The sequence below is a fragment of the Hemitrygon akajei genome, chromosome 11 (genome assembly GCF_048418815.1).
Source record: "Hemitrygon akajei chromosome 11, sHemAka1.3, whole genome shotgun sequence".
Classification (NCBI taxonomy): Eukaryota; Metazoa; Chordata; class Chondrichthyes; order Myliobatiformes; family Dasyatidae; genus Hemitrygon; species Hemitrygon akajei.
Window position 1 is genome coordinate 80,469,771 of NC_133134.1, and position 17,190 is coordinate 80,486,960.

Consider the following 17,190-nt stretch of genomic DNA (forward strand, 5'->3'; position numbering starts at 1 on the left):
TGTCCCGTACTCCCAGTGACGATCTGTGTGTGTGTGAGTGTCCCGTACTCCAGTGACGATCTGTGTGTGTGTGTGTGTCCCCGTACTCCCCAGTGACGATCTGTGTGTGTGTAGTGTCCCGTACCCCCAGTGACGATCTGTGTGTGTGTGTGTGTCCCGTACCCCCAGTGACGATCTGTGTGTGTGTGAGTGTCCCGTACTCCCAGTGACGATCTGTGTGTGTGTGTGTGTCCCGTACCCCCAGTGACGATCTGTGTGTGTGTGAGTGTCCCGTACTCCCAGTGACGATCTGTGTGTGTGTGAGTGTCCCGTACCCCCAGTGACTGATCTGTGTGTGTGTGAGTGTCCCGTACCCCCAGTGACGATCTGTGTGTGTGTGAGTGTCCCGTACCCCCAGTGACGATCTGTGTGTGTGTGTGTGTCCCGTACCCCCAGTGACGATCTGTGTGTGTGTGTCCCGTACCCCCAGTGACGATCTGTGTGTGTGTGTGTGTCCCGTACCCCCAGTGACGATCTGTGTGTGTGTGAGTGTCCCGTACCACCCAGTGACGATCTGTGTGTGTGTGAGTGTCCCGTACTCCCCAGTGACGATCTGTGTGTGTGTGTGTGTCCCGTACCCCCAGTGACGATCTGTGTGTGTGTGAGTGTCCCGTACCCCCAGTGACGATCTGTGTGTGTGTGTCCCGTACCCCCAGTGACGATCTGTGTGTGTGTGAGTGTCCCGTACTCCCAGTGACGATCTGTGTGTGTGTGAGTGTCCCGTACCCCCAGTGACGATCTGTGTGTGTGTGTGTGTCCCGTACCCCCAGTGACGATCTGTGTGTGTGTGAGTGTCCCGTACCCCAGTGACGATCTGTGTGTGTGTGAGTGTCCCGTACCCCCAGTGACGATCTGTGTGTGTGTGAGTGTCCCGTACCCCCAGTGACGATCTGTGTGTGTGTGAGTGTCCCGTACCCCCAGTGACGATCTGTGTGTGTGGTGTCCCGTACCCCCAGTGACGATCTGTGTGTGTGTGAGTGTCCCGTACCCCCAGTGACGATCTGTGTGTGTGTGTCCCGTACTCCCAGTGACGATCTGTGTGTGTGTGAGTGTCCCGTACCCCAGTGACGATCTGTGTGTGTGAGTGTCCCGTACTCCCAGTGACGATCTGTGTGTGTGTGAGTGTCCCGTACCTTCCCAGTGACGATCTGTGTGTGTGTGAGTGTCCCGTACCCCCAGTGACGATCTGTGTGTGTGTGAGTGTCCCGTACCCCCAGTGACGATCTGTGTGTGTGTGAGTGTCCCGTACTCCCAGTGACGATCTGTGTGTGTGTGAGTGTCCCGTACTCCCCAGTGACGATCTGTGTGTGTGTGAGTGTCCCGTACCCCCAGTGACGATCTGTGTGTGTGTGAGTGTCCCGTACCCCCAGTGACGATCTGTGTGTGTGTGAGTGTCCCGTACTCCCAGTGACGATCTGTGTGTGTGTGAGTGTCCCGTACCCCCCAGTGACGATCTGTGTGTGTGTGTCCCGTACCCCCAGTGACGATCTGTGTGTGTGTGAGTGTCCCGTACCCCAGTGACGATCTGTGTGTGTGTGAGTGTCCCGTACTCCCCAGTGACGATCTGTGTGAGTGTGAGTGTCCTGTACCCCCAGTGACGATCTGTGTGAGTGTGAGTGTCCCGTACCCCCAGTGACGATCTGTGTGTGTGTGAGTGTCCCGTACCCCCAGTGACGATCTGTGTGTGTGTGAGTGTCCCGTACCCCCAGTGACGATCTGTGTGGGTGTGTGTGTGTCCCGTACTCCCAGTGACGATCTGTGTGTGTGTGTGAGTGTCCCGTACCCCCAGTGACGATCTGTGTGTGTGTGAGTGTCCCGTACCCCAGTGACGATCTGTGTGTGTGTGTGTGTCCCGTACCCCCAGTGACGATCTGTGTGTGTGTGAGTGTCCTGTACTCCCAGTGACGATCTGTGTGTGTGTGTGTGTCCCGTACCCCCAGTGACGATCTGTGTGTGTGTGAGTGTCCCGTACCCCCAGTGACGATCTGTGTGTGTGTGAGTGTCCCGTACTCCCAGTGACGATCTGTGTGTGTGTGAGTGTCCCGTACCCCCAGTGACGATCTGTGTGTGTGTGAGTGTCCCGTACTCCCAGTGACGATCTGTGTGTGTGTGAGTGTCCCTACTCCCAGTGACGATCTGTGTGTGTGTGAGTGTCCCGTACCCCCAGTGACGATCTGTGTGTGTGTGAGTGTCCCGTACCCCCAGTGACGATCTGTGTGTGTGTGAGTGTCCCGATACTCCCAGTGACGATCTGTGTGTGTGTGAGTGTCCCGTACTCCCAGTGACGATCTGTGTGTGTGTGAGTGTCCCGTACTCCCAGTGACGATCTGTGTGTGTGTGTGTGTCCCGTACCCCCAGTGACGATCTGTGTGTGAGTGTCCCGTACTCCCAGTGACGATCTGTGTGTGTGTGAGTGTCCCGTACCCCCAGTGACGATCTGTGTGTGTGTGAGTGTCCCGTACTCCCAGTGACGATCTGTGTGTGTGTGAGTGTCCCGTACCCCCAGTGACGATCTGTGTGTGTGTGAGTGTCCCGTTACCCCCAGTGACGATCTGTGTGAGTGTGAGTGTCCCGTACCCCCAGTGACGATCTGTGTGTGTGTGTGTCCCGTACCCCCAGTGACGATCTGTGTGTGTGTGAGTGTCCCGTACTCCCAGTGACGATCTGTGTGTGTGTGTGTGTGTCCCGTACCCCCAGTGACGATCTGTGTGTGTGTGTGTCCCGTACTCCCAGTGACGATCTGTGTGTGTGTGAGTGTCCCGTACTCCCAGTGACGATCTGTGTGTGTGTGTGTCCCGTACTCCCAGTGACGATCTGTGTGTGTGTGAGTGTCCCGTACCCCCAGTGACGATCTGTGTGTGTGTGTGTGTCCCGTACCCCCAGTGACGATCTGTGTGTGTGTGTGTCCCGTACTCCCAGTGACGATCTGTGTGTGTGTGAGTGTCCCGTACTCCCAGTGACGATCTGTGTGTGTGTGTGTCCCGTACTCCCAGTGACGATCTGTGTGTGTGTGAGTGTCCCGTACCCCCAGTGACGATCTGTGTGTGTGTGTGTGTCCCGTACCCCCAGTGACGATCTGTGTGTGTGTGTGTGTCCCGTACCCCCAGTGACGATCTGTGTGTGTGTGAGTGTCCCGTACCCCCAGTGACGATCTGTGTGTGTGTGAGTGTCCCGTACCCCCAGTGACGATCTGTGTGTGTGTGAGTGTCCCGTACTCCCAGTGACGATCTGTGTGTGTGTGAGTGTCCCGTACTCCCAGTGACGATCTGTGTGTGTGTGAGTGTCCCGTACTCCCAGTGACGATCTGTGTGTGTGTGTGTGTGTCCCGTACCCCCCAGTGACGATCTGTGTGTGAGTGTCCCGTACCCCCAGTGACGATCTGTGTGAGTGTGAGTGTCCCGTACCCCCAGTGACGATCTGTGTGTGTGTGTGTCCCGTACCCCCAGTGACGATCTGTGTGTGTGTGAGTGTCCCGTACTCCCAGTGACGATCTGTGTGTGTGTGTGTGTCCCGTACCCCCAGTGACGATCTGTGTGTGTGTGTGTCCCGTACTCCCAGTGACGATCTGTGTGTGTGTGAGTGTCCCGTACTCCCAGTGACGATCTGTGTGTGTGTGTGTCCCGTACTCCCAGTGACGATCTGTGTGTGTGTGAGTGTCCCGTACCCCCAGTGACGATCTGTGTGTGTGTGTGTGTCCCGTACCCCCAGTGACGATCTGTGTGTGTGTGTGTGTCCCGTACCCCCAGTGACGATCTGTGTGTGTGTGAGTGTCCTGTACCCCCAGTGATGATCTTGTTAATGTGCCTTTTCCTCAGTGATGATCGGTGACTGTGTCCCATCCCCCAGTGGGAATCAGTGTGTGTGTGACTCGTCCCCTGGGAGGATCAGTGTGTGTTTTGGAGTTCATGCTTCCCCTCTTCCCGTCTCCATGGGCTCCGTATTCGTGCCGTGTGCAAGGTCGGTGATTAATTGGCTACTGTAAACTGTCCCTCTGAGTGTGTGGGTGAGAGGGAGAATCAGAGGAGGAGTTGACAGGAATGTAAGAATAGAACAGGATCAGTGTAAATGGGTGCTTGATGGCCAGCATGGACTCGATGGGCTGAAGGGCCTGTTTCTGTGCTGTAACTCTCAAAGACATTGTGACTTGGGTATTTCCAAACATAACCACTTCCCAACAGGACCTGGAGATGATTTACACCTGACTTCTAACCCCAATCCTCTCCCCTCTTCATCTACAATGATGGTTAGCTATTTTGCAGAAGACCCAGAAAAGGTGTTGACAGTGAAAATGATCAGGAATTGCAGGGGGATTTTGATCAGTTGGGTAAGTGGGCCGGGATGGCAAATGGAGTTTGATTAAATAAGTGTGAGTTATTGCATGCTTTGAAAGTCAGATCAGGGTAGGATGTACACGGTGAACAGCAAAAGCCCTGGGGTGTGGTGTAGGACACGGAGTTCAATACATGGTTCCTGAAAGTGGTGTTAAAAGCAGAAGGGGGCTTTTGGCCTTCACCCAGGACATAACATTGCAGTTGTACAGCAACGTTACCGAGGCACATCCGCAGTATTAGGTACCCTGCTATAGGAAAAATGTTATTAAACTGAAAAGATTCATATCGCTAGGACCTGAGGGACTGAGTTATAGGGAGAGGCACGGTGGCGGTGTGATTACTGTAACGTACAGTGCTGGTGATCAGTGTTCTGTTGGGAGTTTGTTAATTTTCCCGTGATGGGTTGGCTTTCCTCCCACAGTCCAAAGGCGTACAGGTTAATATGGTCCCAGGACATCCTCAGACTGCTGTGCTTGTTGACCACAAACAACCACATTTCACTTGCTGTGTGTTTCTAAGTATATGTGACAAATAAAACTAATTATTTAAATAATGAGGGGGATAGATCGAGTTGACATGGATAGGCTTTTTCCATTGAGGGTAGGGAAGATTCAAATAAGAGGACATGAGTTGAGAGTTAGGGGGCAAAAGTTTAGGGGTAACACGAGGGGGAATTTCTTTACTCAGAGAGTGGTAGCTGTGTGGAACGAGCTTCCAGTAGAAGTGGTAGAGGCAGGTTCGGTATTGTCATTTAAAGTAAATTGGATAGGTACATGGACAGGAAAGGAATGGAGGGTTATGGGCTGAGTGCGGGTCGGTGGGACTAGGTGAGTGTAAGCGTCGGCACGACTAAAAGGGCTGAGATGGCCTGTTTCAGTGTTGTAATTGTCATATGGTTGTATGGTTAATCTTGTTTTAAAAAGGTTGAGCAGACTGAGGGACCTGTAGTGGACTGAGGGGTGATTTTATTGAGGTGTATAAAATCATAAATAAGATGGATGCATAGAGTCTTTTCTCAGAGTTGGGGAATCAAGAACTGAAGGGCAAAGGTTGAGGATGAGAGGGGAGAGATTGAATAGGACCCGGAGGGTGGTCAGTATCCACAGAAATTGGTTAGAACGTACAACAGTACAGCGCACGGAAAGTCCCCTCAGCCCACACTGTTGTGATGAACCAATTGAATTAGAAGCCAAATGGCTAACTAATATTGTCCACACAAATGTCCATTTGCCTATCTGAATGTATCTGCCTCTACCACCGTCACAAGCAATGCATTCCAGGCCCCCACCACTCTCCGTGCTTTTGCAAAATAACAAACAAACTTTGCCCCTCGCATCTCCCCACCTCCCCTCAAATGGCCGAGGCAGGTACATTCACAACATGGAATAGATACTGTGGAGAGGAAAGGTACGGGGCAAACGTGGGTGAATGGGACTGCTTGACTGGGACCAGTTGTGTGAAAGGGCCTTGTTCTGCGCTGTGGACCCTGACTGCTCTATCCACAGGCTGGGATCGACGGCGAGGAGGAACATCGTGTTGCCCAAACCATCCTCCTGCAGATGGGGGAGTTCTTTCAGATTCAGGTAAGGGGGAGGCTGAGGACACTTCCAAATCATTGAATTTCTTTGGTGTGGTCCCTGATGTCTGTCCCATGCCAGCGAGCTCGGACCATAGGCGCCATCAAGATTTGGCAAATCCCCAATGCACCCACTCCCTCCCTCTCTTTTTGTTTGCCCAGGTGGGTCTGAGCTATCTTGTTGCATCCTAGGACGATTACCTGGACTGCTATGGAGACCCTGAGGTGACTGGTAAGGTCGGGACAGACATTGAGGACAACAAGTGTAGCTGGCTGGTGGTTCAAGCACTGAAGAGTGTCACTCCCAAACAGAGGAGGGTGTTGGAGGTAAGTACACCTTAAGCAACAGCCCTCAGAGCAGAACTGCTTGGAAGCAGGCCCTTGGCCCATTGCTTGGCTGTAATATTGTGAGTATATAGAGATGTTCAACTAGGAAGGGGAGGAGGGAAGAGAAAGAGTGGTATTGATAGGGGATTCTATAGTCGGGGGGCGGATAGGAGATTTTGTGGGGAAGATCGGGAGTCTCGGATGGTATGTTGCCTCCTTGGTGCCGGGGTCCGGGACATCTCAGATCGGGTGTAGGTTATTCTCGAGAGGGAGGGCAAGAACCCAGATGTTGTGGTCCATGTAGGGACCAACGACGTGGGTAGGATGAGTGAGGGGGTCCTGTGTAGTGAGTTCAGGTGCGAAGCTGAAGGGCAGGACCTCCAGGGTAACAATCTCAGGATTGCTACCTGTGCCACGTGCGAGTGAGGCAAGGAACAGAAGGATTATACAGATTAATACGTGGCTGAGAGGATGGTGCAAGGAGGGAGGGTTTCAGGTTTGTAGATAATTGGGCTTTGTTCCAGGGAAGGTGGGATCTGTTCCGACGGGACGGTTTGCACCTGAACTGGAGCGGTACTAACATTCTTGCAGGAAAGTTCGCTAGTGCTTCTCGGGGGGGGGGGGGGGGTTTAAAACTAAATTTGCAGGGGGCGGGGATCCAGAATGCGAGAGAGGATAGCGAGAGGAAGAATAAAGGACAGGTGGGGACTACATGGTTCCGGAATATTAAGTGTGTAGTAGAGGAAGGTGAGGCGGAACAAGTGTTAAGGAGGACACATGTACAGAGGGATGGTCTGACGGAACATGGAGTTAAATGTGTTGAAAGAATAAGTAAATTTAGAAAGGACAACAAAATTCTAGGGGCGTATAGCCCGATGGGAGTTCGGGGAGCTGGGTTAAGCACAATAGGCAGCAATTTAAACAGAGAGAGGAGAAATGGGCTAAAAATTCTATATCTGAATGCACGAAGTGTCAGAAATAAGGCGGATGAGCTTGAAGCCCAGGTGCGAATGGGTAACTATGATGTTGTTGGGATAACGGAGACATGGCTGCAGGGAGATCAGACCTGGGAAATGAATGTACAAGGGTATACGTGCTATCGTAGGGGCAGAAATGTGGGCAGAGGGGGTGGGGTGGCCCTGTTGGTGAGGAATGAGATTCAGTCCTTTGCAAGGGGGGACATAGGGTCAGGAGAAGTAGAGTCTGTGTGGATAGAACTGAGGAACAGTAAGGGCAAAAGTACCCTAATGGGTGTTGTCTACAGGCCACCAAACAGTAGCATGGATATTGGGTGCAAGTTGAATAGGGAGTTAACATTGGCATGTGGCAAAGGTAATGTCGCAGTAGTTATGGGGGATTTCAACATGCAGGTGAACTGGGAGAATCAGGTTGGTGCTGGACCACAGGATAGGGAGTTTGTAGAGTGCCTAAGGGATGCATTCTTGGAACAGCTTGTACGAGAGCTGACCAGGGACAAGGCTATTCTGGATTTAGTGTTGTGTGATGAACAGGATTTGATAAGTGATCTTGAAGTAAAGGAGCCATTAGTAGGTAGTGACCATAATATGATAAGTTTTTATCTGCAATTTGAGAAGGATAAGGGCAGATCGGAGGTGTCAGTGTTGCAGTTGAACAGGGGAAACTATGGAGCCATGAGGGAGGAGCTGGCCAAAGTTAACTGGACGGATAGCCTAGCAGAAAAGACAGTGGAACAGCAATGGCAGGTATTCTTGGGAATAATGCACAAGGTGCAAAATCAGTTCATCCCTCGGAGAAGGAAGGATTCAAAGGGGGGAAAGGGGCCACAGTGGTTGACAAAGGAAGTCAGAGATTGCATAGCATTAAAAAAAAAGGAAGTATGACAGAGCTAAGGTGAGTGGGAGGACAGATGATTGGGAAATTTTTAAGGAACAACAGAACTTAACTAAAAGGGCAATACGGGGAGAAAAAATGAGGTACGAACGCAAGCTAGCCAGGAATATAAAGGAGGATAGCAAAAGCTTTTTTAGGTATGTGAAGAGAAAGAAGATAGTTAAGAACAATGTTGGGCCCTTGAAGAATGAATTGGGTGAAATTTTTTATGGAAAACAGAGAAATGGCAGAAGAATTTAATGTACTTTAGATCTGTCTTCACTAGGGAAGACACAAGCAGTCTCCCAGATGTATGGATGGGCCAAGGACATAGGGTAACAGAGAAAATGAAACAGATTGACATTAGGAAAGAAACGGTGATGAGTAGACTGATGGGACTGAAGGCTGACAAATCCCCAGGTCCAGATGGTCTGCATCCTAGGGTACTAAAGGAGGTGACCCTGGAAATTGCGGATGCATTGGTAATCATTTTCCAATGTTCCTTAGATTCAGCATCAGTTCCCGAGGATTGGAGAATGGCTAATGTTATCCCACTTTTTAAGAAAGGAGGGAGGGAGAAAACAGAGAACTATCGTCCTGTCAGCCTGACATCGGTGGTGGGGAAGATGCTAGAGTCCATTATTAAGGATGAAATAGTGGCATATCTAGATAGCAGTGATAGGATTGGGCCGAGCCAGCATGGAATTACCAAGGGCAAATCATGCTTGACTAATCTATTGGAGTTTTTCAAGGATGTAACCAGGAAGTTAGACAAGGGAGATCCAGTGGATGTAGTGTACCTCGATTTTCAGAAGGCATTTGATAAGGTCCCACATAGGAGATTGGTGGGTAAAATCAAAGCTCAGGGCATTGGGGGGAAGACATTGACATGGATAGAAAACTGGTTGGCAGATAGAAAGCAAAGGGTAGCGGTGAATGGGTGTTTCTTGGAATGGCAGGTGGTGACTAGTGGGGTGCCACAGGGCTCGGTATTGGGACCACAGCTGTTTACGATTTACATCAACGATTTAGATGAAGGCATTGAGAATAACATCAGCAAGTTTGCTGATGATACTAAGCTGGGTGGCAGTGTGACATATGATGAGGATGTTAGGAGAATCCAGGGTGACTTGGATAGGCTGGGTGAGTGGGCAGATACTTGGCAGATGACGTTTAATGTGAATAAGTATGAGGTTATCCACTTTGGGAGTAAGAACAGGAAGGCAGATTATTATCTGAACGGTGTGGAGTTAGGTAAGGGAGAAATACAAAGAGATCTAGGAGTCCTTGTTCATCAGTCACTGAAGGTGAATGAGCAAGTGCAGCAGGCAGTGAAGAAGGCTAATGGAATGTTGGCCTTTATTACAAAGGGAATTGAGTACAAGAGCAAGGAAATCCTTTTGCATTTGTACAGGGCCCTGGTGAGACCACACCTGGAATATTGTGTACAGTTTTGGTCTCCAGGGTTAAGGAAGGACATCCTGGCTGTAGAGGAAGTGCAGCGAAGATTCATAAGGTTAATTCCTGGGATGTCCAGACTGTCTTACGCAGAGAGGTTAGAGAGACTGGGCTTGTACACGCTGGAATTAAGAAGATTGAGAGGGGATCTGATTGCAACATTTAAGATTATTAAGGGATTGGACAAAATAGAGGCAGAAAATATGTTCCAGATGCTGGGAGAGTCCAGTACCAGAGGGCATGGTTTGAGAATAAGGGGTAGGTCATTTAGGACAGAGTTAAGGAAAAACTTCTTCTCCCAGAGAGTTGTGGGGGTCTGGAATGCAATGCCTCGGAAGGCAGTGGAGGCCAATTCTCTGGATGCTTTCAAGAAGGAGCTAGATAGGTATCTTATGGATAGGGGAATCAAGGGATATGGGGACAAGGCAGGAACCGGGTATTGATAGTAGATGATCAGCCATGATCTCAGAATGGCGGTGCAGGCTCGAAGGGCCGAATGGTCTACTTCTGCACCTATTGTCTATGTATAGGTCCTAGGCCCACGATAGTGTGGCAGCTATATAAATTTACTCTAAACCTAAGCTGGAAAGGTGCAGAGCACTGAAAAGGTTCCATAAGACATCGGAGTAGAATTCAGCCATCGCTGTGGCTCCGTCATAGAACATTCCAGCACAGTACAGGCCCTTCTGTCCACGATGTTGTGCCCACCTTTTAACCTACTCTAAGATTAATCTAACCTTTCCCTCCTACATAGCCCTTATTGTTATCATCCATGTGCCTCTTTGAATCTTTTAAATATCCTTAGTCTATCTGCTTGTACCACCAGTCCAGGCCGTGTGTTCCACACACCCACCACTCTGTAAGAACACCCTACCTCAAATTTGCCTCCTATCACCTTAAACGGACGTCCTTCGGTATTGGCCATTGGCAAAAGGCATTGACTGTCCACTGTATCTCTGCTTCTCATAATCTTCTACCCCCTCTACCAAGCCTCATCCCAAGAGCCCCAGTTTGCTCAACCTTTCCCATCTGGAGTACGTCTGTCCTGTCAGGTGTGGAGGCTACAGAGTGGCTCACCGGGATGCTGCCTGGATTAGACGGCATGAGGTTGGACAAATTTGGCTTGTTTTCTATGGAGACTGAGGGGAGATCTGATAGAGGTTTATAAAATTATGAGGGGCAGGATTGAGGTTTTTTTTAGGATAGCATAGGGATTCCTATTGCCAAGATAGAAATGTCATACATTTAAGGCGAGTGGAAGAACGTATACAGGAGATGTGTGGGGCAAGTTGTTTGTAATATACACATGGTGAGAGTGATGGGTGTCTGGAAGGGGCTCCCAGGGGTGGTGGTGGTGGTGTTTAAGAGGAACATGAATATCCAGGGAATGGAGAGGCAGAAGAATTCGGCATTGTGCTCAGCACAGACATTGTGGTCGAAAGGCCTGTTCCTATGAGGTACTGTCCCGTTTACCAGCATTCCATCTGTACCCTCGTTTGCCTTGGTCATTCAAGTGCTCGCCCAGATACTTAAACGTTGTTGGTCTCTGCTTTCCACCAACCACCTGGGTTGTGTGCTCTTGGTTCCCACTTCCCACGGGGATAAAATTCCCCCTCAGGTCTGCTTAAAGATGCAAGATCTCTAGATTATCTTTGTCATGCATATACCAAACCATGCAGTGAAATTCATCATTTCTGTCGGTGACTACCGCAGTCGCGAGGAAGTGTCGCTATGCTTCCAGCAACCAACGTGATATGCCCACAACTTACCAACCCCTAGCTGTACATCTTTGTACATGGGAGGAAGTTAGAGCACCTGGTCCCAGGAAGAACATACAAACTCCTTACAGACAGCAGTGGAAATTAACGGTGTTACGCTAGCAGATATGCCTCCATGCCGTCCCATCTACCCCAAACCTACACTCAGTGGCCACTTCAAGTTTCAACGTGTCGTGTAGAGATGCTCTTCTGCACACCACAGGTAGTTATTTGAGATATTGTCATCTTCCTGTCAGCTTGAACCAGTTGGTTCATTTTCTGACCTGCTTCACTAACAAGGTGTTTTCACCTACAGAACTGACACTCACTGGATGATTTTTTTTTTGGGAACCATTCCCTGTTAAATCTAGACTGTTGTGTGTGAAAATCCCAGGGGATCAGCAGTTCCCAGATATCAAACAACCCTGTCCGACACCAACAATGATTCCACCGTCAAAGTCACTTAGATCACGTTTTTTTCTCCATTCCGATGTTTGGTCTGAACAACAGCTGAACCTCTTGGCCATGTCTGCCTGCTTTTATACATTGAGTTGCTGCCACGTGATCGGCTGATTAGACACTTGTATTAATGAGCAGATGTGCCGGATATACCTGAGTGTTTCCCCAGACCTTCCTCCCTGCCTGACCTTGTTCTCTCTCCCTGCGGCCGCAGGAGAACTACGGACAGCGGGAGCCGGAGAAGGTGGCGAAGGTGAAGGCTCTGTACAAGGAGCTGAGACTCTCCGAGGCCTTCCATCAGTATGAAAACGACAGCTACCAGCGGCTAAAGGGGCTGGTGAGCGAGCACTGCGGCCTCCTGCCCCAGGACGTCTTCCTCACCTTCGCCAACCGCATCTACAAGAGGAAGAAGTAGATCGAGGGAGCACGACTTTCCCTTCGCCCTGGTGCTAATCTCCAACCTGAGGGTCAGGGGCCCAAAACTGTACATAGGGGAAGGGGACGTGTATATATGGGAACAGACTGTCTGAGGTTCACTGTGCAGGAAGAGAGAGCCAGTGGGAATAAATTATTCTGCAGTGAACCCAATGTGCATCAGTGGAAAATTATTCTGTTTGATGGGACAGTGTAGAGGGAGCTTCAGTATGTGTCTGGCCTCAATGGTGCGTGATAGGACAGTGCAGAGGGGAGCTTCACTCTGTCCAGTGTGTAACTATAAATAAATATTTAAAAACTGTCATAACTGATGTCAGTGTTGCCACTTTGTGACTGCCTTTTGCGTCAGCTGCAAGCTGAGGCTTACTCCGGTGAAAGCCACACTTCACAGACCACAGCACATAGCTTTGTACAGGAGGAGGGAGCAACATCTTCATTCCCCAACAAGCGGTGGGCTTTCTGAATGCAGAGAGCCATCAGCAAGAACAGCCAAACCCTGTTGTCAGAGCATTTTATTGAAGAGCAGCGTTCACGTGTACTGGAATCCAGTTTTACAGCAAGAGACAGTCACGGAGAGAGGGGTGGGGTGGGTGGTTTCTCTGTCACGGTCCTATACACAGGCAGACATCAGTCGTATTTGAGACGTGGGTCCAATCCCACTTGGGGGAGGGTGCACATGCAGGAGGGAGGAACGTCGGCGCATGGGGAAGATCGGTGTCCCAGGAACCCATTTGCCGGAGAGGGGTGGAATGGAAGAAAACTCTAAACCTGAAGTCATCACCTCCAAGAACTTCCCCAGGAGGGGGTCAGTACACCATGAATTCCTTCCTCCCTGGAGGTGACTGGAATTGGTTTTCCTGGGTAGAGTTATCACCCGAGAGAGGGTCAGTGCAACAGGGATTTCCTTCCCCTGGATAGTATCATCACCTCCAGGAACTCCTTCCTCAGGTGAGGGTCAGTGCAGCAGGGATTTCCTTCCCCTGGGTCATCACCCTCAGGAACTCCTTCCCAGAAGAGGATCATTACAGCAGGAATTCCTTCCTCCAGGGGATGGGAGGAAGGTTTTGAGTGGGAATGGTGTGGGTGGGAGCAGAGCCTTAAGACTTGCTTGCCCTGGATGAGGGTCAGAAATCCCACTGCCAGTCAGGGGCAGCGGGACCCTGTGGTACAGTGGTCGGTGGGCCCCCGGCCAGGCGCGGCTAGACGAGCGATGTGTACTCGATGGGCACCAGTCCCAAGGCGTCTCCTCGGCGACAATGAATCCAGGCATCATCCACGTTGCCCAAAACCTCCAGGGTGTCACCCTTCTGGAAGCCGAGGTGTCCTGGCTCTGGGGTCGGGTGGTCGCACAGAGTCCGCACTGTCCTGGGGTAGGAAGAGAGGGGAACTGGTATCAGCAGACGGACTGAAGCGGCGATCGTGCATGATGGCCTCCACACTGGGGGATAGATCCAGCACACGCCCACCCCACACCCCAACAACACTTACTGCCCTCTCCCTCCCTTCCCCCAACCCTAGTGTGAGGGCTTCCACCCTTATTCACAGTTATACTGGGGCATTTTAGCAGGAGCGTTCACCAACCAGCCTTGTTTCCTGGTGCAGAGGAGGTATAGACTGGAGTGTCCCAACTCTGCTGGTAAACAGCTTTTGTCCTCCAATCCACCCTTCATCCCTCTTCCTTGGATCAACCTCCTGCTCCACTTGCCTCAACCACTCCCAGGGTGAATTAGTCTGCTCCCAACCCCGCCATTTCGCTAGGAACGTCTGACTCCAGTGATAGAAACATCTATGAGCAACCTCTTTTTGGTCAATATTGACTTCCCCTCCAACAGGTTGGAGATGGACTGAATGGACTTCCAAGTCCTTGTCCAGAGATGGTCGCCCTACCTCACTGCTGTGCTGGCTCTCTGGGGCGGTGGCTTCGCCTCTGCCAGTCCAGTGGGGTGGGGGCAAGTCTTCTCCACTTCTGGGGCTCCCCACAGGCGCTCGATGTTAACCCACAGCCATTCCGAGGGCAGCCTACACACACACGGAGGAGACAGGATATCGGATGAGATCAGGCTCCCTTTCCCATCCACACTGCACCCAGACCAATCCTCTCCTTTTCCCTCGCCTCCATTCCTGCCTTCCTCCACCCTTGAGCTGTACTAAACCTTTTCTGAGACTAAACACAGGAGATTCTGCAGATGTCGGAAATCCAGAGCAGCAGAGACAAAATGATGGAGGAACTCTGCAGGTCGGCTAGCAAATTTGGACGGGAATAAAGAGTTGGTGTTTTGGATCTAAACTGGGGGAAAACGGTGAAGAACGGTGGGGAGGGGAAGGTAGGTGGGTGCAGGAGAGATTGACAAAGTAAGAAGCTGGTTGGGGATAGGTGGAAGAGGTGAGGAATCTGATAGGAGACGGAAGTGACCATGGGAGGAAGGGCACCAGGAGGTGAGGCAAAGAAAGGGTGTAGGAGGGAATCCAGAATGGGGGGGAGAAATTACCAGTCATTGGAGTTGATGCCATCAGCTTGAAGGCTATTCAGGAGGAATACGAGGTGTTGCTCCAGTGGGGTGGCCATGGACAGATGTGCCAGAACGGGAATTTGAACTGAAATGGATAGCCACAGGGAAATCCATGCCATGGAACGAAGGTGCTCGACGGCGTGGTTCCCCCAAGTCTCTACGCTAAAAGATAAACTCTGGCTCTTCAATCGTCGTGGCCCTTGCATTTCATTTGTCTGTGTGCAGTTCACTTCCCCTGTGGTTGCATTCAACAGAAACAGGCCCTTCGGCCCACCTAATCCATGCCCAGCAAGCTGCCTATCTAAGCTCGTCCCATTTGCCCATGGTTTGGCCCGTACTCGTCTGACCCGATCCTATCCATTTACCTGCACACATCGCTAAACGCTGTGACTGTCCCACCTCCACCACTTCCTCTGGCAGCTCCGACCATATCCCACCCTCGACGTGGAAAAAGTAGTCCTACAGGTCCCCTTTAACTCTTTCCCGTCACTGCCAATCTTGTTTTGGACTCCTCTACGCTGGGGTAAAAAAGACTGTGATCACCCACCCTCCCTACACCTCTCGCGATTTCATAAAACTCCACTGGAGAGAAAGGAGGGGGGAGGGAAAGGAGATGGCGAGAGAGGAGGGAATGGTGGGAAAGTGGAAAGGGAGGGAGGGGAAGGGGGGAAGAGAAGGTAGGGAAGGAGGGGGGAAAGGGGATGGGGGAGAGAGAAGATGGAAGAGTAGAGGGGAGAGGGGATTTGGGTGGAAGGTGGAGGACCGCGGAGGAGAGGGAAGTTGGTGGAGGGTGGAGGACTGAGGAGAGGGGAGTTGGGTGGAGGGTGGAGGACCGAGGAGGAGAGGGGAGTTGGTGGAGGACTGCGGAGCAGAGGGGAGTTGGGTGGAGGGTGGAGGACTGAGGAGGAGAGGGGAGTTGGGTGGAGGGTGGAGGACTGAGGAGGAGAGGGGAGTTGGGTGGAGGGTGGAGGACTGAGGAGGAGAGGGGAGTTGGGTGGAGGGTGGAGGACTGAGGAGGGGGGAGGAGGAGAGGGAAGTTGGTGGAGGGTGGAGGACTGAGGAGGAGAGGGGAGTTGGGTGGAGGGTGGAGGACTGAGGAGGAGAGGGGAGTTGGGTGGAGGGGGGAGGAAGAGAGGGGAGTTGGGTGAAGGGTGGAGGACCGAAGAGGAGAGGGGAGTTGGTGAAAACTGAGAATAGCGCAGGGGTCACCTGCTCCTCATTACCTGCGCCGTTGCCCGGAGGGTTTCTGTGCCTCCGCCTCACCAGGGGAGTAGGTGGAGGGGATCCTGGCACCGAAGAGCGAAGCCAGCTGCAGTGGCTTGCCCTCCTGGCGCCTCTCACGGCCGCCCGAGGCATTGAACCGCGCGCCAGGACCCGGTGAGGTGCGGTAGAACTTGCAGCTCTCGCCCAGCTGCGCCCACCAGCCCGGCTCCCCGACCCGGGTCTCCGCCGCGGGCTCGTGATCTTCCTCTTGCTCCTGGCGGGGCCCCGGCTCCAGAACGGCACGCGCCAGCCTGCTCGCCCAGCGGGACACCTGGTCAAACGTCTCCTGTAACCGGTAGCCATCTCCTTCCCCCAGCGGCTCCCTGGCCGCTCGGCTGGTCACAGGTCCCTCCTCGCTCCCTAGACCATTCCTGAGCCGCTTCTCCCCGTCCTCCTGGGCCGGATCCCGCTCCGGTGCACTGCTCCTCGCCAGCAAGTGTTGGTGGTGGTATTCAAAGAGTGGGTCCAGTTGGAAGGCGAGGACGGACAGGGGCTGCAGGAGGAGCAGGAGCTCCTCGAAGGCTCCGCGGTCCGAGGAGTGGGCCGCCCAGAGGAAGGCTGAAGGCGTGTAGTGTGTCTTCAAGACCTCTGTGGGTGAGAGAGAGGGAGAGATGAAGGGAGAGGGGAGGGACAGGTGGGATGGCGAGGGAGAGAGGAATGAAGGAGGAAGAGGGAGGGGGGAGGGCGAGAGGAGAAGGGGAGGCAGGGAGAGGGGGAGGGAGGAAAGGGGTGGAGAGAGAGGAGGGAAGAAGTGTGAGTGGTGGAGGAGGCAGGGGTCAGGCATCCAATCACGAGGGTCAGAGACCTGAACGTCAGCCCCAACACAAAATCCCAGGAGGGAGGGATGCCTCACGGAGAGGGGGCGGCAAGGTGGGGACCGCTGCACCACGTTGGGTAGGGTGACGAGAAGGGAGGAGCAGTGAGGCAGGAGGGGAGGGAAGTTTAAGACTCACTCTTGATCGATAACCCTTAACATCTTGTGAGAGGGAGGTTTGATCACGAGCTGGGGAGAGGTCAGCACTGAAGCTCGAAGTGAGGGTCAGGCTGGACCAGTGGAGGAGCTGGGGTTGGGCATGATACCCAGAGCAGGGTAGGGAGGTTCAGGGGTGACGGAGAGGGGGCAATAGGAGTGTCATTAACCTAAGCATTACTGCCTGGTGCTCTCCCCAGTCCCCCACCCCACA

General features: G+C 52.3%; 2 protein-coding genes across 3 annotated transcripts in view; one reads left to right on the forward strand and one right to left on the reverse strand.

Annotated features, from left to right (window-relative positions):
* The window catches only part of fdps (farnesyl diphosphate synthase (farnesyl pyrophosphate synthetase, dimethylallyltranstransferase, geranyltranstransferase)), a 30,650-nt gene extending 18,110 nt beyond the window's left edge, over positions 1 to 12,540 (forward strand). Inside the window, exons 8-10 of the mRNA XM_073061204.1 lie at positions 5,876 to 5,953; positions 6,139 to 6,273; positions 12,013 to 12,540. Of these exons, the coding sequence (XP_072917305.1) occupies positions 5,876 to 5,953; positions 6,139 to 6,273; positions 12,013 to 12,213 (414 nt within the window). The 3' untranslated portion in view covers positions 12,214 to 12,540. The remainder of the gene's footprint in view (positions 1 to 5,875; positions 5,954 to 6,138; positions 6,274 to 12,012) is intronic.
* Positions 12,541 to 12,730: 190 nt separating this feature from the next.
* rusc1 (RUN and SH3 domain containing 1) overlaps positions 12,731 to 17,190 on the reverse strand; it is a 33,527-nt gene continuing 29,067 nt past the window's right edge. For both annotated transcript variants that reach the window (XM_073061205.1, XM_073061206.1), the window contains 3 exons: positions 15,967 to 16,594; positions 14,121 to 14,252; positions 12,731 to 13,598 (listed from right to left, as the gene is read on the reverse strand). In XM_073061205.1, coding sequence (XP_072917306.1) covers positions 13,433 to 13,598; positions 14,121 to 14,252; positions 15,967 to 16,594 — 926 coding nt within the window. In that variant the 3' untranslated portion in view covers positions 12,731 to 13,432. The remainder of the gene's footprint in view (positions 13,599 to 14,120; positions 14,253 to 15,966; positions 16,595 to 17,190) is intronic.